General features: G+C 40.6%; 1 protein-coding gene across 3 annotated transcripts in view; it reads right to left on the bottom strand.

Moving 5' to 3' along the window:
* Wdpcp (WD repeat containing planar cell polarity effector) overlaps nucleotides 1-23,285 on the bottom strand; it is a 312,131-nt gene that overhangs the window by 93,871 nt on the left and 194,975 nt on the right. For all 3 annotated transcript variants that reach the window (XM_075944447.1, XM_075944448.1, XM_075944449.1), the window contains 2 exons: nucleotides 20,700-20,823; nucleotides 4,431-4,494 (listed from right to left, as the gene is read on the bottom strand). In XM_075944447.1, coding sequence (XP_075800562.1) covers nucleotides 4,431-4,494; nucleotides 20,700-20,823 — 188 coding nt within the window. The remainder of the gene's footprint in view (nucleotides 1-4,430; nucleotides 4,495-20,699; nucleotides 20,824-23,285) is intronic.

Genomic DNA, 23,285 nt, shown 5'->3' with positions numbered 1-23,285 from the left:
GATGAAAGAATCAGTAACATGGAAGAAAAAAATTTAAAACATCAAGAAAAAATCCTATAAAGAATTCAGACACTGAAAAAGAACCAGAAATTCTGAAAATGAATCAACCAAACAAGAAACCAAACAACACAGCGTAGAAGAAAGGATCATCAACCTTCAAGACCATGCAGAAAGAAGTCGCATTGTTTGCAGGGAAACAGATATGTCAACTGAACTATGCCAAGTTCAGAAAGACAAATTATGCTTTCCTCTCATCTGTGGTTCCGAGATTTTATAGAGATATATAAAGATACGTGTGTGTGTGTGTGTGTGTGTGTGTGTGTGTGTGTGTGATGTGAAAGTAGAAAAAAGAAATGGGAAAGCGATGAGGAAAGGGCTCAATATGCAGCACACACATGTGGAGAAACGTCAAAAAAGAGCAACAAAAAGATATCAGTTGTACCTAAGCGACCAGCGCAGTTTTATCAATGCTTCAGTGATATGTCTGCACAGAAACAGAGAAATGCATCCTAAAATTTACATGTAATCCCAAAGGACTCAATATATAAAGCAACCTAATTCCAAAACCATGAGTCCGTACAAAGAAAGTCACATGATCCTGGCACAAAGACAGAAGTATGGATCAATGCAAGACAAAGAAAGTCCATAAAAATATTCGTCCATGTATAGTCAACTACCTTCTGACAAGAGTCTCAAGAAAACCTCAGTGATGGTCACTCCCTGAACTGCCTTGAGAGCCCTAGTCCATGGTTTCACCACCAATGACCTTCAACATTTTTCTGTATTTATGGATTATTTATAATTCTGATTTTTTGAAGTGCCTTGTTCTGATTTGTGCTGGGTTTTAGTTCCAGTATGTTACTCTTTACTGGTTATTTATGTATATCAGCATATTCCCTCTTTGTTATGAAGAATTTTGGATCATCAACATGACTTACTGAAACTTTTTGCAGTGGTTTCAAATGTTACCATTACTGTAGATTAATTCAAGTACACAAATCAATCTATCTTCTAAGATACTGTAGGTAAAAGAGCAGACTATGAAACAAGGCTGTCTTAAATGATTCTAAGCTATCAAATAGAGACATACAAATTTCAAAAGTTGTATGAAGCCCAGATTACTAGTCACACACACACACACACACACACACACACACACACACACACCTACCTTAAAATTAAATACTATACAAAGACTTGAAAGGTGAATAATAGGAAAACATGCTAGAAACCCTAGTTACCAAGTTATTACAGTATGCCAGGCCCTTCAAATATGTTAACCTATTTCATACTTCGGCAATTTATGCATTGTTACCATCTTACAAACAATAAAATGGAAGCAAACAGCATTAGGTAAACTATAGGAAACCCACACAGCCAATAGGTGAGTCTGGAACCGAATCAACAGCCCCGGAAGACTGGTGTGAGGAGATGGACCTGAAACGGGCTCTTCTACTCTAACCTTCGGCCTTGAAGGCCGGCTCTTCCCCTTCCTCTCCGCACTGCAGCCTTGGGTCCCTCTAAACGAGGTGTGGGAACTAGAAATGCAGCCAAATGCTACTGGAGACTGTTTTTTCTAGTTTAAAACACTGGAGCGGGGCAGGGGGACACACAGGGATCACAGTTTTGGTTTTTTGTTTTGTGTGTGTACAACATTTGAAATTTTTATTGTATTCAAACTGTGGTCAATGAAGCTTTATTGGAACACACCCACACTGTCTGTCTGTCCACTGCGGCAGCTGTCTTCCCTCTACGATGGCAGTGCTGACTAGCTGTGTAGTAACTATGAGGCTTGCATCTTGAGATAGTAACTACCTAGTCCTTTTCCAGAAAAGGCGTGCAGACTCCTGATCAAACTTATGATCACTCTTCCGATCCAAACCCTTCGTCAGGTTCCTACAGCTTTAAAGATGAATTCCAATGCCTTAGTTCACACCTGGGCCCCTCTGGTCTCAGCTGCCTGTTTTCCAGACACATCACCTTCCTCGTCTTTGTATTCCTTCACCTGTTCACCACCAGCAGATGCTAAAGCGAAAAGCATTGTTTTCAGGCTCTCTGGTGCTTTTCGTTGGTGGTGGTGCTGTTGCTTTGAGACAGTCTCATACAGCTCAGATGGGCCTCCCAACTGCTGTGTCACCAGGGATGACCTTGGCGTCTGGTCCTCGCTCCACCTCACAAGCGGTGGGATTACAGGATTGTGCCCCCACACCTGGTTTATGAGTTGTGGAGATCAACCCAGGCCTTGCGCATGCTTGACAAACACATACCGACCGAGCTGTGTCCCCAGCCAGAGGTACTTTTTTTTTTTTGGTCTCTTTGGTATTATTTTTAATCTTTAAGGAAGAGATGGCTTAAAGATAATAAATCCTTTGCAAGTAGAGATAATCCTGCTTATTTTATAAACTTTCACTTTTCAAAAGAGGTAATATTTCTTAGAATATAGGCTATGAACCTCTGGCCAGATGAAATTCAAACAGTAAGAATCAATCTATATGAAAACATGATAAATTCTTTTAGATAATTTCAACACCAAGTCTCAAATGTACACAGTACTTTCATAAACTTAAACAGAGCGGCGAGGCCTCAACACTCTGTATTTTGAGACGTCTTAAAATAGACCTTGGCTAAAGGCGCTGTCTTAGATGAGGAGTAAAGATGTGCACTCCGAATAACGTCTGTACTTTTCCAAACTGAGCGTCTAGTCATCCTCTCCTCTATTTTAGCCCGTCAGTAGAAAAGCTCTTGGATTAAGGAGATTTGAAGGAACACAAAGGTTTCTCTAAATTGGTACTGGGTTAAACAGATTAAAATGCTGAAACAAATATGAAAATAGTTTAGAAGGTGGTTTTGATAATTATATCTATTAATTAATCAAAGAATAAACTACAGGATATAATATTTATGGAGAAATTTTGCCCAGCAAAAATCATTACAATTCTAACACCATAGCTTTCAGCTGCCTCCCCACCCTTGGGACTCTCGGCATAAGAGAACTGGGGGCCAGGCCTGGAGGCCAACGCCTTTAATTCTAGGACTCAAGAGATCTACAGAGGGACTTCTAGGCCAGCCAGGGCTACATACTGAGACCCTGTTGAAGGAGGAGGAAGAGGAGTGGGAAGCAGTGGGGAATGGGAGAGGAAGGGGAGTGAGGAGGATGATATCCCTCTATTTGAATAAGAAGCAGAGAGGCAGGAAGAAGGGTCAGTCAGATTGGAATCTAAGCTCTCCACTGGGCTATCTGAAGCACAGAGTGTCAACACACTGACATGCCTGCCCAAGTAGAGAGCAAAGTGAGGATGGAAAATATTACGTTTATCCTTTTGAAAGTAATGACTATTTTTCATGATTAATGTGTGTACAATTGATTTGAGAATATGAAATTTAAATTCCGTCACCTATAATTTAGAATTTTAAACCAAATTCAGCTGAAACACAAATGAGCTAAGGTGATGAACTCTGCATAGGAAACAGCCACATTAAGTATCTTCACAGTGCAAAAGCACAGTGCAAACCTTTGTCTTAGTGCTTCTGTGATAACAACAGATTTGCTACTTTGTTCATTCCCAGGGGTGAAAGTTCTCATAAGAAAGGAATCAGGAGCCTGGCGGTGGTGGCGCACGCCTTTAATCCCAGCAACTTGGGAGACAGAGGCAGGCGGATCTCTGTGAGTTCGAGGCCAGCCTGGTCTACAGAGCTAGTTCCAGGACAGGCTCCAAAGCCACAGAGAAACCCTGTCTCAAAAAACCAAAAAATAAATAAATAAATAAAAATAAAAAAATGAAAGGAATCAGGGTGGGGATATGGGGGAGATCAGAGGGTTTGGAGCAAGGAGGAGGAGGAGAGAGTGTAACTAAATTAGTTTCAGACAGTAGCACGAAGCTGGGCAGTGTCACCACTGGCCAAGTGACAAATAGCGGAGCAAGAGTACAGTGGACTCAGCACCTGTGGATCCACTTTCCTCTCTAGTTGAACAAACACAAGGAACGCACCCATCACTTCTGACTTCCCACTGGAACCGGGGGCCCAACAGTATGTTCAGATCTCGGGGGCACACTTCCTCCTGTGTCCTGGCTTCTGGAGCTTCAAACTTGCTCAGAGCATGGATTAGAAAGACATTTAGACTTAATAGATGGAAAGGTGTCAATTCTGCACATCAAGGTTCATGGGGAGAAAAGTTCAAGAATTATAAATGCTTTGAAAACATAAAAGATCCTTTGGCCCCGGCAAGGAAAATGTCACCAAGCCAAGAGATACGAGATAGCTATTGAGCCGCTCATGAGGGCAGTGCTGCGAGCCACGGTGGAATAATGCCTTCCCGCCATGTGTCTAAGGCCACAAATGACACTAATCCCTTTTAATGGTCACAAAAGCTGACAACTTACTCAGCCTTAGAACTGAAGAGACAAAAATCATCTCTGGCAATGACTTACCATAAACAGGTCACGAGCACCAATGTCAACAGCCAAGAGGAAGGCCTTTTCAAATCTCCGGTACCTGTGAGAAAGGGGAAATACGTTAGTTGTGAACAAAGCCATATAAAAGGGAAAAGTGGTTTTATTGTGTGTATTTATTTGGTATTATGTGCATCCTTCTGATGGGGGAAATACTTTCCACAAGGATTTTCTGGGTTATGACATGTTCTTACCCTGGAGAGGAGCTAAGCACAGAAGCATGGGAGGCCCTGGGTGTGACTTCTGGACAAGAGGAGCTCAAGGGAGACATAGCCAGGTCTGGAGAGATGAAAACTTAGATGTGAATTACTCATAATTTTCACTTTATTTTTTTTATTAAGAGAAACTTATGTGAATATAAAGAATATAGCAGGATAAGAGTAACTGATACGTTATATAACTGCACTTTGGTGTTTCTTCGATAAAAGTTAAAATCAAATTTCACATTTGTAAGTTTTAAAAAATATTCTCAGCTAACTTGAAAGAACAAAACAAATTATTTCTAATTTTTAAAAAATATTTGTGCTCTTTCCAATGATTTTTTTCTCTTTTTTTTTAGAATATGAAGTTTAAGAGCTCAGGAGAAAAGCACACTGCAAACACCTCAAATACATTTTGGGGCACACAAATTTGTCTTTTTTTTTTTCTGAATGCAGAAACTTGTATTGAAAGAACTCATCTGTTTTCCTGATCCTCAAAATGGTTTGTAGGCTGCTCATCATTGTGTTCTATATTATAAAATGCAATGATAGAGAAGACAGTGATAGATTAAAAAATAAGTACTAAAAATTGATAGCACTCATTCTTCCATTTGCAAGGTAACTAATTTAGTATTAGACAGGAGCTGTTATGCTCTGGAACATGTTCTATATTAGTCTCGATGCCTTCTGATGCCATTCTCTACCCCCCAACTCTCTGTCTGTTCACACTAGTAACCCAAGTATCTGCCCAAATCTCTCACAGCTACAGGTCCTGGGGCAATTGTGTTTGGTTCTGTGGAAAAGGAATTTATCATAGCCAGAAGCATGATGCAACATTATGTATGCAAGGAGAACAGAAAACACTGGTGTGGGAGGAAGCCCTAAACCCAGCAAGCAGCAGGTCCAAGTGTTCACTCCTTGGTCATTTCGCATTGCACTGCCCACTGTGTGGCAGTGCTGAGTCCCTGTGAGGTCCCAGCACTGGTACCCACCCAAAGCAGCCACACCTAACCCTCTAAACTGCCCCTCCCGAAATCGTCTGCTCAGTTCTTTTCCCTTTCCTTCACTCCTTGTTTCCCATTATGTAGCCTGATTTTTGTCTATCTCCTCTAGAAGTTGGTATCCTATCATTTAATTCCTATACTTATTCCAGTCTCATATCAATGACTCACAAATTTACATCTCTAAATCCATTTCTGAGCTGATAGCCGAATTCTTTGTTTCTAGGCACCTCAAAGTTAATATGCCTAACATGTACGCTGTTGGCAAATATAGTTAAGACACATTGAAATTAGAGACAGTAACAAAACAAAACATCATTGTGAAACCTACTCCTTTAAACATAGACATATACTTAAAAAAAAAAACACAAAATAAGCCAAGGGAGTCCTTATTCTGACAGACCCTTGCACACCCAAGGGAGTCCTTATTCTGACAGACACTTGCACACCCAAGGGAGTCCTTATTCTGACAGACACTTGCACACCCAAGGGAGTCCTTATTCTGACAGACACTTGCACACCCATGCTTATTGCAGCTCTCTTCAGTAACAGTAAGGAAATGCAGCCAGCTCAGATGACCACCGCTGGTGGATAAGAAAAATGCGGTACATATACAGAGTGAAATTTTATTCATCTATGAATAAAAATGAAATTTGTAGAAAAATGGGCGGAACTGGAAAACATATTAAGTGAGGAACCCAACCCCATAAAGATAAGAACTGCAAGTTCTTCATATGTGAAGCCTAGCATGGATTATTGCTTATTTTTATATATAAATATTATGGTATATATGCAAATGCAGTACTAGTGTCCATGAAAACACTCAGAGCTAGGGGAGTATATTAGGCATCCTCCTTGCTTTCATTGAGACAGTGTCTCTCAGCAAACCTGGACCCACCACTTTGGCTAGGCAGGTGGTCAACTAGATCTAGTGATCTTTTTCCCTCTGCTGTCTCTCTTCACTCTGCCCCGGCAATGGGAACATGTGGGGAAGCTTGGCTTTTTGTGGTTTTGTTATTCATGCTGAGATCTGAACTCAGGTCTTCACGCCTGTATTTACCCTCAGGAGTGCTATCCACAGTTAATGGCTCTATGTGAGCCTCTCTGGTAGCGTACACAGGGCCATTTGAATGGCAGGGATAGTTAAAGTGGGACTGTTAAGGGAGTTATCACAGAGTCAAGGATACCTGGGATCCTGAAATATAGGGAGGCTGTATCTGGCTAGTACATTTCCTGAGGATCCCTAACCTGCACAGTTTTTGACTCTGAGACAGCATTTCTGTGCTGCATGGTGCTGCAGAGACCTTTGCCCACAATACAGCATATACTCCTCCCACCCCTTAGAATATGCCTCCAGAACTCTCCTGGCTGCCAGGCTGCTAACTGGGGGTCCATATTAGTACAATGAGCTGGGGCCATGCTGAACCCGGCAGGGTAAAAGACTATATATCCACAGAGTTGTAATTAGGTAGTGTGTGCCACAGGAGTGCTCCTTGGAATGGATCCTGAGCATGTTTGAACATGGGAACTGGAAGAGAGCTGGTTAACGATGCAGTGACGTGAAAGGCTTATTTAACAGGATACAGAACTTATCCTTCTATCAATGACCCCGAGAGACAGAATGACTCCTAGGTGACTAGTAAGAACAGGGAGGGAGATGTGTCTCGGTTGTCACAGCAAACAACACAAGAAGGGAAGGTAGAATGGAAGTTAAGGAGAAGATGGGCACACTGTTGCCATGGGGTGAACTGCGGTGGTGGGGAGCACAGCTGGTGGCCACCGACTTCTGGCATTGCTCCATCTTAGTCGACATGAAGTAGCTGTACTCTACACCTGTAGGAAAAATAGACTTCAGTTGCCAACAGGGGCCCTGGCTGCTGTGTTGTGATCTGAAATCCACCTACACTGACAATATCCTCGTCACAAGCTGCTCCCAATGAATGATGGACCAGGGCCGCTAACACAGGTCCATTCCCACAAGATACGGAACCCATCACCTCCTAGAACTGCACTCGATGAAAACAGACTTCTCTTTGCTCCACCTACATTTTCTACCCTCATCTTCTCCTCTGTGTCCTTGAACCACTTTTCTCTTTTCCCTCCCTTCCTTTTATGCTCATCATCTCAACACCACCACAATGTTTGAATCTGAGTAAAATCCAAACATGTCATTCTGGCTCCTCCATCTACATTTAAACAGTAACAATGTCAACAAGCAGCCTCCCGAGTTTCTCTTGCTTATGAAGTAAGTATTCTCTTTTGCTTAATGTTCAAACAATCCAGTTAGAAAATAGAAAAAAAAATTCAGGAGACGTTTCAACAGAAGGTATACAGATGGAAATAAACACATGAAAAATAGGCTCAGTCAGTGTCATTTAGCCATAAGAAAAACGCAAACAAAAGCCTCAAGGAGCTATCGCCCCATATCTATCACTACAGCTAAAACAAAAACAATCATGAGAGACATGCGCTCTTAAGCTCCGCTGGGGGGGAGTAAAAGCAACAGGCGGGGCACTGCGGAAAACAGCAAACACGGCAGAGGGTGGGCCCAGCACGAGTGTCACGAAACCCCGAGGCTTTGCTTCTTAAAAGTTCCAAACTGGAAGCAAACAAAATGTCCCTCGATGGGAGATTCCCTGACGGGAAAAATTCCACATTTAAAACCATTTCTTGGAGAGTCAGACTGGCAGGTTTTGTGTTTAAAGAAAAACAAAAAACAAAGTTCATTAAAACATTAACCAATCAAATCTTTCCCCAAACAGAGCAAATGAGAACAAACCTCAGTTCGGACTGAGACCGAAGCCAAACTACAGAAGACGGACCTGGAGGGTCAAAGTCTGACGACTAGGTGACACCAGCCAATGTTTCCATGTTCAACAAACTCTGTTGACATTTTTTTTTTTTAGCCTTTAGAGCTCTTTCAATTTTTCCAACTAAAATGAAAAATACTTAACTTGCTGCCATACCTTATTCTGAATTTTTTTTTAACAGAGAATTCCCTTAGCTACCCTTCCCTCACACGGCAACCTTCCTGTGTCCTAACCCTTCCTACCGAGCTGCTCTCAATACCCAGTGCCCCTCTGCACACACAGACGGCCCGTGCTCAGCAAAGGCTTCAGGCCAACATACTTTTATTTTAAAGTGCTGGTAATAGCTCATGGCACCTGTTGCTTCTCGCCTCTTTTGCTCAAACCCCACTGTGCTACAGCCGACCCTTTCTCAATAATTCTCTGCAGCTTTTCTTCCACTCCATGGTCAGCCTTTCACTATGGTACCAACTAGCACGAAAGCCACGCTCTACGTCTATTAGGATGACCACTCAGTGCAGTTGGCTCAGACATGGCTCTAACTAAAACATCTGTACTGCATTCAAGTGATCATCCAGATGCCATGGAACATAGCAAATCAGATATAGATCCATCCTATAGATCTTAGTAAAGTGTTCTCATGACAGGACAAGATGGAGGAAAGGAAGACAATAATATAGGTCAAGATTCAAAGTAACTTTAATCACCTAGGCATGTGACCATAAAATACTGTTTTTAAAGAGTAATAAGGTAAGTTAAAGAAAATAAAGTATAACACAAAAATTGATAGGTGGGCAAAAATAGATAGTAAGTCAGGAACATTTAGACACAATAGAATAAGAAATATTAACATTGTAGCCAAAAAAGGTACAGAATAATTCATGCATAGCCTTGAGTAACCATGATGTTGATGGGACACTTCTTAATTTATCCTGAGCATGGGTTACAGCCTCAGCAGCCATCAGCAAGGTAGCGTTTCTATGAGTGAGCACCGTTCTTCATTCCCGGTGTGTGTGGCACATGATTGTTGTGGGATAAATCAATGATGTTTATTTTTATTCGAGACAGGGTGTCATTATATAGCCCAGCTTGTCTAGAACTCTCTATGAAGACCAAGCTGGCTTCAAACTCACAGAGATCCACTTGCTTCTGTCTCTCTAGTGCTGAGATTAAAGGTGCGCATCACCACTGGGCATAACAATATTTACAAAGAAAGAAGAAAGTCAAGGAATACTTAATTTTACTTTAAAACATTTCTATAGGAATTAAACCTTTAACACATGCCCTTTTCTAATACTGACTTGATTGCATTGTTTTCTAAATGATCCTTATGAAGAGATAATAAAAAAATTCAGTTTTTAACTAACTCCATTCCTGTTGAAGTCATGGCAATCCCAGTCAGCCTCCGAACCCTGGGGTTTCAGGCACAAGGCAGCGCACCCAGCTTTCATTACATCACTCTTAATAGGACCCGCTGGGCCCTGCTTTGAAGTGGGGTGACTTCATTCTTTTCTGTTTTTCCTTCCTGTAGTTTCCGATTTTAATTACACAATTGTATCCTTACATTAATGAGGCAATTTCTTTACTGATCCTAATTTCTAGAGCTACCATCCTTTCTCTTTCTTTTATTTCTGGGTGCTGCAATGTGTGGGTGCTAGATTACTTCTATGTGTGTGGGTCTGAATTGTTTGACTTCTGTTTTATGAACACAAGTTTCATCTACAAAAATAAGAGTTGATTATTTTGCCCATGTCAAAAGTCAAAAGCCATCTAACTAGACATATTAACATCCAGATGTTGACAGCAATTATTTTCACTTATTTATATATTTTTAACTTTAAAGTTTTAAAAATAAAAAAAAGACTAAAGTTGCAAGCTAACCACAATCTTATGAGTGTTCATGCAACTATGAAACCCAACTGAAAATACACATAGAAGAAGCCTAATTTTTGAGTCAGAACACCACAACTGTTAACAAAATTGTTTATTTTGTGGAAGCAAAACTTTGATTCTTATGGCTACTCAAAAATAGACTGTTCGCCATGTTTCCGTGATTCTTGATTCAAATGGTCCACTTCTAAGAATGTATTTTTTAGCTACTTTTCTTAGTGCTATTACAGATGCCCGGCAGTCCTGAGGTGGAGGCTCGCTCTGACTGGTTAAAGGGAGCAGACGTTATGGTGGGAAGGCAGGGCAGCAGGGGGTGACGAGGATGGCAGTGAGAGACATCCAGGGCGGGTCCCCCCAGTTAAACCTCTCTGGAAAAGGCCAGCACAGCAGGCCCAGGGGCACGTTTCCTAGGCGACTCTAAATCCAGTCAAGGCAACAATGAAGATTAACCACCACAGCAGCACCTTCCAAGAAAGTGTAGAAGGCTTATTAGAAAACCTGTCGATGAAATAACTATCCTTACAGAACAGGGATGGTGGAAAACTAAAACTTACAGATTTAAAGATTTAGAAAACATTCAGTGGGACGGGAATCGCCACTGGCATTGTGGGAGGCAGAAGAGCATGAAAAAATAACAGTGTGCATAGCAACTGAAGTCACAGGTGAGACAAAGGAACCGTAACATAACCACTCACTTACTACAGAAGAACTAGAGTTTAAATGTATGATGTATGGGGGCATGACGATTATCTATAGACAATTTTATGCCTACTCAGAAACCAAATCAATTGCAAAATTATTAGAAATAAAATTTAAAGTTCCAAAAGAGTCATATACTATAAAATTAACATGCATATGTCAATAGTTTCTTACATAGCAAGAATCAATCACCAGTTATGAAGTTTAACTAGAAGAAAAAAACCCAGCAGCATTAACAAGAAATGAAGAAATATAATGCTTAGAAGCAAACTAAATAGGAGATATGTCTGCAAAGAGAAACTACAGAGGAGAAATTGAATACATGAAGAAAATCTGTTTTTCTTAACAGAAGAATAAAGCATACTAACTTAACAAAATTAACACAGAGATTCATGATATTCATGGCATTCTAACCAAAATCCTCCAGAGCCGTGTTTAAACCAACACTAGAGTCCATCTGAGAAACTGAAAACTATGGCACAGAACACTGAAGAGCTAGCCCTCTGCATCATGTCTAAACCTAGAGCAGATGAAGCCAGGCCCAAGGTACACACCTGTGGTCCAGATTACTGGAGCCAGGTTCTAGGGCTAGCCTTGGTTTACGTCAGCTCATACTCTCTATCCATCGGTGAGCAAAGCCAGGGAAGGAGCTCAAGACAAGATCCCGGAGGCAGGACCTGGGGCAGAGGCCATGGAGAAATGCTGCTTACTGTTTCTTCCCCGTGGCTCGCTCAGCTTGCTTTCTTATACAGCCCAGGACCACCTTCCCAGGGCTGGCACCACTCCCACTGGCCATGGACCTAGCTCCAGGCCAATCTGATGGGATGGGGCAAGTCTTCACATGAGGGTCCCTCTTCAAAGATGTGTCCAGTTGTGTCAAGTTGACGTGAACTACCCAGGTCACCATCTTATAAAAAGTCCTAACAAATGAAACAGCTAATTGTATTGGCACAGGAATATTACTCTAAATATAGATTAGTAGGAACAAGAAGTCAAAGCAAATGTAAGAGCAAGGTAAGAGAGGATGGAGAAGTGAGTTTTAATATCCTGTATTAAGGTGTTTCCATGCTCAGAATCCATATAAAGCCAGATGGGCTTGGTGGCTTCCATGAGACAAGAGATCCCTGGCGCGAGCTGGCTCACCAGACTAGCTACAACTGCAAACTCCTGATTAATTGAGAGACCCTACCTCAGGGTATAGGCTGGACACTGAGAGAAGAGGACATGTGACGTCAGCCTTAGACCTCCACCTACATACATACACACACACAGAGAGAGAGAGATTCATACACACGCATACACATAATACACACACAGAGACTCAGTAACAGCACATGACCTAGGATTTGCTATTGTTTTGTTAAGAAAACTAGAAATTTAGATTACCTGCCATGTGTCAAGCCTGTGGGCATGCACGCACATGAGTGCACAGATCCACCAGGTGAGTTCAACTTTGCGACTGCTGTCAAAAGCTGTCTTATGATTTTAAGTGTGGAGTAAAAGTGGGCTCAGGTGTCATGAGGACATTGTAAACATGATATTAGATAACAGGTTAGAGCTAGGACAAAATGAAGCTGGATCTTCACATTATTTATTATGCTAAATTATTTTCAAAGCACTGGAGGAATAAAATGTAAAGCATAAAGTCATAGAGATGACTGAAATAAATAGGTTACTGATTATAGAAAGACAGCAAGCAAGAAATCACAAAACACTGTAACGAATTGGCCATTTAAAATGTCTATTGAAGGAGCAGCCACAAACTATGCAGTGAATTGAGAAGTAAGCAAGCGGGTTTTTAAGAGAGATTTGCAATGTATGAAAGATATCAAAAGCAAGACGAAAAAGATAAAGATTCCATAGCAGGCGAGGGGATGAGGAGAGATACCAGAGGTGAGGAAGAGAGAGGAAGATTTGATCATTTCCTTTTCTAAAACATAAAAACAAGAGAGGAAATATCCCAATAAAGTGAACAGAGAGTTCACAAGACAAGCAAAAGTAGATCAATGTCTTTAGAAAGGATCTAGACATTTGACCTAAGGAAACAAGAATGCTCACGGCAATACTATAGGCAAAAGCCACAGCCAGCTATGAGCAATGGGGGAGTAGATGGCATGTTCCTGTCTTTGTCCAAACTCCTGACATAGTCCAAATAGCTACAAATGAGTTCCACCTCAGCTACAGAAGGATTTCCAGTGGCTGCAAGTTAGTACTCCCCAGGGACTTGTGAAGCCGGTTCCCTCTAGGGAAAGAAGCCATTTCCCATAGGTCTGGCAGAAGGGACATATGGCTACCTGTGGTACCTATCAGTACATCAAAACCCATGCTGGCCTCCAGGCTCCTCAGTGTCACAGTATCTGTTACACATTAGAGTCCCCCTCAGAGCCAGCTCAAGGGCTTCCCTCCCTGCAGCTACTCAATGTTTTTATAATTCTGCTACTTTTGCTATGATTTCTCTACGATCTGCTCCTGCTTCTACAAAAATGGGTGAATGAATGAATGAATACCCAGCCACCAAGGTAAAGGTTAAAAACCGAACTGTCATTTATACCTCCTGGGAGAGGGAAATCAGTTTTCTGCAATACAGTGAAACTATTTCTCATGTTCAGGAATAGTTGACCAACATATAATGGACTCCAGGTTTTCTTTGGTTTTGTGTGTGTGTGTGTGTGTGTGTGTGTGTGTGTGTGTTTTGGGAAGGTTACTGTTTGGTGTCTTATTTGTTTGCTTTTGGTTTTATTTACATTTGGGGTATGTATTTAGCTTTCTTGGTTTTGGGAGTTTTGTTATTGTGTTGATTTTTTTGTCTTTTTTTACCTTTGTTTTGAGAAAGAACTTAAAATTGAGTAGGTAGAGAGGGGGTGCTGATCTGGAAGGATTTGGGGGAAGAGAAGAATATAATCAAGAATATTTAAATTTAAAAATTGTTTTAAATAATTAAAAATAAAAATATAGTATAAATTTCTAAACATTTAACCTATCAGCTTACTTACTGATGTTATTATAATAGTAGGATATACGTTTCCCAGGTAACCATGCCATTGTGTGGAACCTCACACTGGCTGTAAACTGGAGGTTGTCTTTCTTGCTAGATCTTCCATTCATCATGTGATGTTCAGTTACTAATTAAAGACCTTTCTGCTAAAAGGAAACAAATTTTATGGATTGGTTTGTGGTAATGTATGTTTTAATAAATACTAGAAAGGTTTTGAGAAAAAATGTTTAAACATTTAAGCACTGCACTAGCATCTGCAACGCCAGTTCCAGGGAATCTGGCACCCTCTTCTGGCCTCCATGGGCATGAGGCACACACATGGTGCGCAGATATGCATACAGGTTCACAAAATAAATATAAAATTTGAAAACGAATTACCTTCTCCTTCCTGTATAATACCCCCAAACTCTCAGTGTTAGGATCAACTCCACTGACTTTTACTTCCGAAGTGATGATGTCCGTATTACAAAGTAGTACTGCCCCTCCCTCCTTCCTCTGGCACTCAAGAGACATGTTCCCCAAACTAGGTCTCTACTGCTGTTTATTTATAACAGGGGTTTTCAAACTCTCGCTGTGAAGGGCCAGACAGCACATATACCTAAAGGGGTAGACAACCCTGTCACAAGTATAGCCTGTGAGCAGCCATAGATGTTATGGAAACCAATAGGCTTGGCTGCGTTCCAATGGAAGTATATTTACAGAAGTGGGAGGCGGTTATAGTTAGCTGACTCCTGCTTTATATAACTGGCCCTGGCATCTGCGGTCAAGGACGCGCAGTGACTTGAAATGGGGAAATACCTATTTAAATTGGGCTGTCGAAAGATTAACAAATAGCCACCTAGCTCAGATTTAAATTCAGTACCTCACAGTACTGTAGAAAGAAAGATTTCCTGGGGGATGTGTGGATCTCATGAGTACTCCCTAGCACGGACTTTCTACTCAGTGCCAAGTGCTACTAAATTGATCTCAGAAACACAGAGACTGAGGGGAGGACACAGAGAAAGGCAGGATGTTCACCAGTGGTACAGTGCTTCCACGAGACTGGCAGCATGAGCTTCTACCATGCAGCAACCACAGTGGATAACAATGTATTACATCTGTCTCATTTGCCAAAATATAAAATCCTCCCTATAGAAAATGATAAGTTGATGAGATGACAAATGTGTTAATTAACTTGATTCAGTTCACACTGTTCACTATAAATGCACAGAAGTACTTTTTGTTAATTAAAATAAATGTCAAAAGTTTCAAAAAACAAAAAGCCTCACTCCTGTAATACATGAGGAGTCACTAGGGCCTACAATCACAATCTTGTCACTTCTTCAGATTGCCTTCCTTTGGGTAAGAATTATTTCTTCCTAAAGGAAAGACTAAACACAGATCAACATCTTTCTGTCTTTAAGTTCTGACTACAGGCTTGCTAAGAGAAAATGGCCTCAGGCAAACATTAGGCAACATTTTCTTAAGAATGGCTTAATCCTGAGGAACCCTGGAATGACCTAAGATCCCCAGCTGCCCAGCACTGCCAAGGGTAAGTGTCCCCATGGCAAGGTCGCACTTAGGCAGCCTGCTCTGGCTGTGTTGGAAGGTTCACCACTTCTTTTGTGTGCCACGCTTCCTGACTTACTACTGTCATTTCCCGTAACCTAGAACTCACTAAGCAAAGCTTATCTCAAAGAACTTATATCTGACATTACGAATTCAAAGGAGCCTGAAGCAAAAAGATCATGGCACCTCAGAGACCTGAAAAGCCTCAAAAATAAAAATAAAAAAATTTCACCTCCCTGCTTCTCTATTAATAGTTAAATAGCTGAGTTTTTTTTCTTTTACTGAATTAGATGTACTCATTTTCTGTGTGTTTTGCATGCATGCAGGTCTCTGCATCATATGCATGCTTGGTGCCTCCACAGGTCAGAAGGCACCAAATCTTCTGAAACTGGAGTTACCAGTGGGTGCTGGGAATGGAACCTAGGTCTTTTGCAAAAGAGACAAGCACTCTTAAACAATGAGCTATAGATGGAAGTTTCTGTCCCACCCAGGCCCACAGTCGTTCAGTCCCAAAGAAACACACAGAGGCTGATATTAATTATAAACTGTTTGGCCTATTTGCCCAGACTTATTATTAACTAGCTCTTACAACTTATATTAACCCACATGGCTTGGCACCTTTTCTCAGTAAGACATCCTATTCTCATCTTGCTTCCTCTGTGTCAGACTGGTGACTGCATCTCTGCCTTTCCTCTTCCCAGAATTCTCCTAGTCTGGTTGCCCTGCCTGTACTTCCTGACTACTGGCCAATCAGTGTTTTATTAAATCAATATGAGTGGAAAAATCTTTACAGTATACAACAGCATTATCCCATAGCCCCTAATTATTTTGTGTGCGTGGCACACAAAAGAAGTTATATATGTGCTTTCATTTTAACGCTGCAGTTTTCACACATAACAATTGAGTAGATAAGCAAGTTAGGGGGAAATATCAGGCTTTATTTCAATTGCATATGCTAAGGTTTTTTTTTAAAAAAAAGAATGATCATATTCTTATGCACATGTGTGCATGCTCCTGTGTATACACATGTGCATGTGGAGTTCAGAAGGAAGCATAAAATCCCCAGGAGATAAAGGTGGCTCCTGGCCACCTGATGTGAGTCCTGAGAACCAGACTCAAGTCCTGCATGCATTCTTTACCACTGACCCATCTGTTCTGCTGCAATAAATACCAAAAGAGAAACAAAAGGAAGTAAGATTTATTTTGGCAAAACATTTCAGGTTTCAATCCATGGTTAGCTCTCCCTTCTTCCCGAATTATTAGTATAAATATTAATTCCAACACATTTATGTATATATATTCCACACACACATACACTACCCACATTCTATTACAAAATTGCCAAACGTATATGAACATTGAGAGAAACCATGACCCATCTGTGTTCTGATACTATAACTGTTTCCACTCATCTAGCCACTATCTATTCCTATGCACATCAATTCATTTTAATTTTTTGAGTGGAATTATAAGGAAAAAAACAGTCTTATATTCCTTTGCAAAACATAATAAACATTATGTTTTTATTTCTAAGCAATAAAGTCCTCTTCCTCAAAATAGCTTATCATTTTATAAGCATCTGTATCAGAAAACAGTAGCCTTATATTTGAAGAGAAAATTAAAATAAATCATTAGCTATAAATTATTCTACTTCCTCATTAATGAAATAAGCTTTTTACGGGCCATATTCATGTGAAATGTTTGCCTTTTCATCCAATCAGTATTCACTTGTTCCTATCAAAGTTTCTGTGTGTTTATGAAAAGCTCTTGTTTGGTGCTGGTTTCCTGCTAAGTGCTCCGAGGCCACTCAGTTTCACAGAGGTGGAAAGGTGAGTGACTACCTTCTAAGTACATTTCAGGCAAAGATGCATTTATTGTTTGTAGGTGTCCTGCAGCTTAACAATTTTTATAAATAGAATATTGTTATTTAACTTTGCTAACACAAACACTTTACTGAATGATTTATACTATCAGGGACATTTCTTTTTGAAACACAGCGATTTTGCACACATACAAAGAGTTCTCAAGAAAGACAGAAGAAATAAGTCTTACAGTTTAAGTATGTTTGAACTTGGAGAGAAGCCAAGAGACACAGAAAGATGTCTGGAGAATTGCTCTCCAAGAAGAACAAAACCCAAACTGTATACAAACGTTTGTTTTAGCAACCACACATACACTTGTCTATTAACACAAAGTCAGAATCTGACCTCAGCCTTTGCATGCCGGATCGAAATAAAGAAAACGCAGCACTTCGCTCTCACCAAGGGGCCCACCTGAGCTTCAGGTGACTTCAGCTACTTTCCTAATCTCCATGGAGCTCCTTTCTTCTTCCTCAGTTTAAATGCCCCAAGATGGCCTTAATTCTTTAATAAGTTTTTAAGGGGTATTAAAATAATGACTAGCTAAACCAGAAAGACTCATGCAATCCTAAAGGGATTTGACCTGTTTCATCTCCCCTAGATAAGACTTCTCGGTAGCAGACCAAACAAAATGATGTTTCCAACTTAGGTTATCTCATTCAGTCTCTACTAACACACATTTCTCTTTTCTTAATGCCCTGTGTAGCCTACTAGTGAAAGGGAAGCTAGAGAATTTCATTGTAACTGAAAGCATCCAAAACCAGGAACATGAAAAAGTAAGCATTCCCCAAAAGAAACATCTCACAGAAGCAAACAGAAAAGTTTGAATATAATACTGATGACAGCAACAAAACTCATGCTGTCATAAAAGACTCGATTTAAACCCGTACAGGGAGGAAATATTCACATCCAGAGGAGAGGTGTTCCTAGGGCAGAAGCTTCAGAACTACCAATAACTGCTTTAAAATCACAGGGAAGCTACCATGCATATACTTTCAAAAGTTCTTACTCATGTTTATCTTTTCCAGCCCCTTAGGCAAGAAGCTAATTCATCAATTTTCCCTAGAAACAAGAAAAACAAAGTAGCAACGAAAGCAAAGAATAAAGCCCAAAGTTCAAGAACACGTGACTTTAACCCCAATATTTTCAGGGTATGCTCGTGCATGAGGACTGCTACATTTAAGATGAAGAGTCTCTTGAAATATGCTAACACCATTCAGATAAAAAGGCAAGATTCAATTACAGATAATAACTCTTGCAATATATTAACATTTTCTGGGTTCCAAAAATGTGATTTTCTAAAGGCCTCACTGCTGTGTGGAGTTCAGAGTACCACTTTATGTCTAGATAAAATTAATTATGGAGCACAATGTCTGTATAAGAGCACACCTCCTCAAGCTTGACCAAGCTGCGTCCCCCCACTCTTGGGATGGCTGGACATCTGTCAATCAGCCTACTCTTGTGCCGATGACAGCTCACAGCTGTTTTGGAAGGTAGTAGCTGAAAACTAAACAACCTGCGACAGTGAGTGTCTTCAGGAAAGGGTAAAGAACAGTGGAAGCAGCCCCTAATCTACGGCCACCTGTTATCCTTCTGAGTAAGCCAATCCTCTAAGCCTGAGGGTATTACTTCATGACATGATAGCACTCCCTTATAAAGTTGTTCTGATAAAAATAAAAGAGTATTAGCAAAGTCTCTGAAAGCACTGCACAAGAACGTTATTAGTAAAATCAACTCCTTCATACAATCCTTCCTTTTTGTAAACAGACTTCAAAATTCTACCATAAAACATATATCCAGAATACAGCAGGTGCACATATGTAACCGAAAGAGGATTTTTAAGAGACCCTGGTTTATACCATCCATCCTAAGAAATGGAAGGTGACCTCTTCCTGTAAGCGGCCAGAGGTGACCCGTGAAGATGGTTCGCTACTCTCTTGACCCAGAAAACCCCACAAAATCATGCAAATCGAGAGGATCAAACCTTCGGGTTCACTTTAAGAACACCCGTGAAACGGCCCAGGCCATCAAGGGTATGCATATCCGAAAAGCCACCAAGTATCTGAAATATGTCACTCTGAAGAAGCAGTGTGCGCCATTCCGACGGTACAATGGTGGAGTCGGTAGGTGCGCCCAGGCCAAACAGTGGGGCTGGACACAGGGTCGGTGGCCAAAAAAGAGTGCAGAATTTTTGCTGCACATGCTGAAAAATGCAGAGAGCAATGCTGAACTGAAGGGTTTAGATGTGGATTCTCTGGTCATTGAGCACATCCAGGTGAACAAAGCACCTAAGATGCGCCGACGAACTTACAGAGCTCATGGTCGGATTAACCCATACATGAGCTCCCCCTGCCACATCGAGATGATCCTCACTGAAAAGGAACAGATTGTTCCAAAGCCAGAAGAGGAGGTTGCACAGAAGAAAAAGATATCCCAGAAGAAACTGAAGAAACAAAAACTTATGGCACGGGAATAAATTCAACATGAAATAAATGCAGATAAAAGTAAAAAAAAAAAAAGAAATGGAAGGTGATTATTTGAGCACCCCAGTAACCTGTATACTATTACATTCCTTTTTGTTCCAGACTACAACGCTCATGCTAACCACTTACCTGATTTTAATACTAGTTATCACAACATCTATGAGGCTGCAATCTTTCTATCCAGGTTTTCATCTCCCTTCCATCCTTCTCTGAGAGTACATGCTGTCCTCCAACTTCTAGAATATTTTTCTCAGAACAATATTTGACATTTTTAGCAAACTGTCAAATAGTCCCTAAGGTTGGAAGAACACTTATATGTATATAAAGAAAGATGAGTTACAGTGAATGGCAACGGCCACATCGTGTGCAAGGACAATGGACAAGTCTTTCTGTAGGGACTCTGAAAGGAAAGCAAGCCCACAGGCCTCACAGCCCCGCAGCGCAGGTAGAATTCCACCTTCAGTTTAAACCACAGTATTCATTTAGACTAGGAACGAATCTCAGTTAATGCTGTCATCTCGACTTTCTACATAGTTTTTACTATCATATCAAAGGGTAGAATGTATTACTGATGATGTCAAGATCCTAGATAATACCAGGATTTCCTAAAAGGGAAAATAATAACAACTTAAATAAAGACAAATAAAATTTACTTTTCTTTTAAAGAGAAAAGCTGTCAGAAAATGGCCACATTATGGAGGAAGCTCGTGAAAGGTAGGTCTTTAAATATGCGCTCTGAGCCCAGGCAGCCACGGGCACTGTTCACCTGAGCAGGTGGTGGAAGAATCTCCTGGCATACTTGCTGATGGGGTCTCTGTACTCCAGAACAGTTGTGTCCAGAAGCGGTCTCGTCGGCGCGTAGAAGGTTCCCAGGCTTGCCTCAAGCTGCGCTGTGGGATGCAAACATAGCAGCACTGAACAAGAGAAACTCCTTCAATTACAACAGAGTATTCGTGTTCGCAGCCAGTCAGGTTCTGCAGACTTGGATGAAATGTGAGCGTGTTGCAGGAAAGATGAAATTAAAATATGACAGCTGCTACAAAAACAAACCTGCGCATAAGCTGTCACCTGAGACAAAGCTGACAATGACTCTGAGCAACAAAAAGCTGTCAAAACGGAAGACACCCATAATGAAACGACCTCTCACCACAAATGGGTAATTAAAGCTGTGACTCCTCAAAGTAACAGCGTCTCAGCGAGGCTCTCAGTAGAGCCATGGGCAGTGTGCTCAGCAGCACGTCTTCTCTTTAGTGGAGAGAAGAGAACTCACTTTTTCAACAGGAAAATGAAAGTAGCACAGTAGAAACGTTTTCCTAAAAAACTACCAATAAGGGGCCAGTAAGACAGCTCAGCAGGAAAAGGCATTTGCTGCCAAGTCTGATGACCCGAGTTCAATCTCCAGAACCCATGTGGTAGAGGAGAGAAGTGAGTCTACAAATTCTCTGACCTCCACCCATACACCATGGCTAATGGGCAGGTACACGCGCGCGCGCGCGCACACATACACACACACACACACACACACAAAACTATATATAGTGAGTTTTATATATAATTTCTTAAATTAAATAAGACAAATAAAAACTTGCATATTGGAGTAAGATATGTATGTGATGCAATTTTAGGAGAACAATGAAAATCAGTATCTCGTTCCTAAATCCTGTCATAAACAAGGTTGTACTTTCATGAAAGCGAACACCCTGGGATAGGAGAAGATTGGAAAGATGTTTTTCATAAATGAGGGAGGCTCGGAGATAAGAGATTAGGGGATAAGGAGCGGCCCGTCTACTTCACAGTTTCACCAAGATATGCCAGTGGGGATGTGCTGTGCCCAGAAATACCTGGAAGTAATTACCGTGTGGAGAGAACATGAGTATGCATGAGTACACTACACTTCACAGTTAGGTTCCTCGGATATTTATGCTTCCAACACTGGAGGGAATAAACAACTCATTATTTAGCAAAACTCTTTTAGTTGTGGGCCTGTTTAGATTTCCAAGTAGTAAATACCCCATTCCAGTAATTGCTATGGCCTGACTAAGCTTTAGCAATGTCTTTATTTTTTCAATCTCAAATCTAGACAGTAAAGTACGAGGCATTTTGGAGGTATTTTCTTTCAAAGCAGCAGTCAATTTAGATTAAAATTGAATATAGCACTGTCACTGTGAAAACAAGCCAGGTTCTCTTGCCATTGCTTGTTTCCCTGACAGCATGTTCCGTACATCTGAAATGCTCAAGCCTACATGGAACACGGGTAACTCCCAGCACAGCTACGGATTCATTAGGGCGCCCAGCTTGATGTTTAAGGCAGAAATAAAGATCTCAAAGACAGACACAACACGGCTAGAAATAACAGCGCACTAGGTTTCACTAATAAAAGGACAATGAATTACCATGCCAAATTTGTTAGATTCAGATAAAATAAATCTCAACAGGGAATTTTGAATGTTTTAGAAATGTGTTTTGTAGTTACCTGAGAATAAATGCACATATCTACTTAGCATATTCAGATAACCCAGGATATGTATAGATTTTGTTTTAATAGCCCAATATCATAAGAGCTTTTCATTTCTCTATCTCTCCAATAGGAGTCTGTGAAAAGAATCCCTTATTAGGATAGGAATCTGATAATGCCCATTTGAGTATTTCTTCATAATCTTTCTTACAACCTAGCAATTTAATAACATAAATTCACTAAGGTGTTGGCAACTTCTCAGTGTCTTGAGTGAAACTCAGTATTTTATCTCTCAATATTTCTGCTTTCACTGTAAACTTGGGACTTACTACACAGAGCAAGTATATCACTATAGACGTGGGAGTCTCTGCTCTTGCTTTTGTTGTTACTTTTAGGTACATACTCAATCTTGAGAAGTATATCAATATTAAAAAAATAATTACTTGAGAGAGCTTTATAGGCAAAATTATACTAACACTTCACCCCCTAAAATATTGAGGTTATACCTTTTATTTTAAGCCTATAATTCTTGAGTACCAAGAGTGGGCCATGCATTGTGGCAGGCATTTTCTTCATGTACAAACACTGATGTTTTCCTATATGAATTTGAACTACTTCCAAAAAGTTCAGTTGACTTTTAAACACACCTATTAGAAGGGAACTCTGTGAGTTAGGTCAAGGTCAATAATATAAACTTCCTAGAGATTCATGAGTTTACTGACCAACTACAGAATCTTATCAAAAAACCTATTGTGTTAAAAGGAGCTGCTTGTTCATCCCGGCCACCCAGAACCAAAATAATCACACAGAAACTTTATTAATTAAATCACTGTTTGGCCCATTAGCTCTAGCTTCTTACTGGCTAACTCTTACATATTAATTTAATCCTTTTCTATT

The sequence above is a fragment of the Microtus pennsylvanicus genome, chromosome 12, assembly GCF_037038515.1.
Source record: "Microtus pennsylvanicus isolate mMicPen1 chromosome 12, mMicPen1.hap1, whole genome shotgun sequence".
NCBI lineage: Eukaryota > Metazoa > Chordata > Mammalia > Rodentia > Cricetidae > Microtus > Microtus pennsylvanicus.
This window is presented reverse-complemented; position numbering and strand designations above follow the sequence as displayed.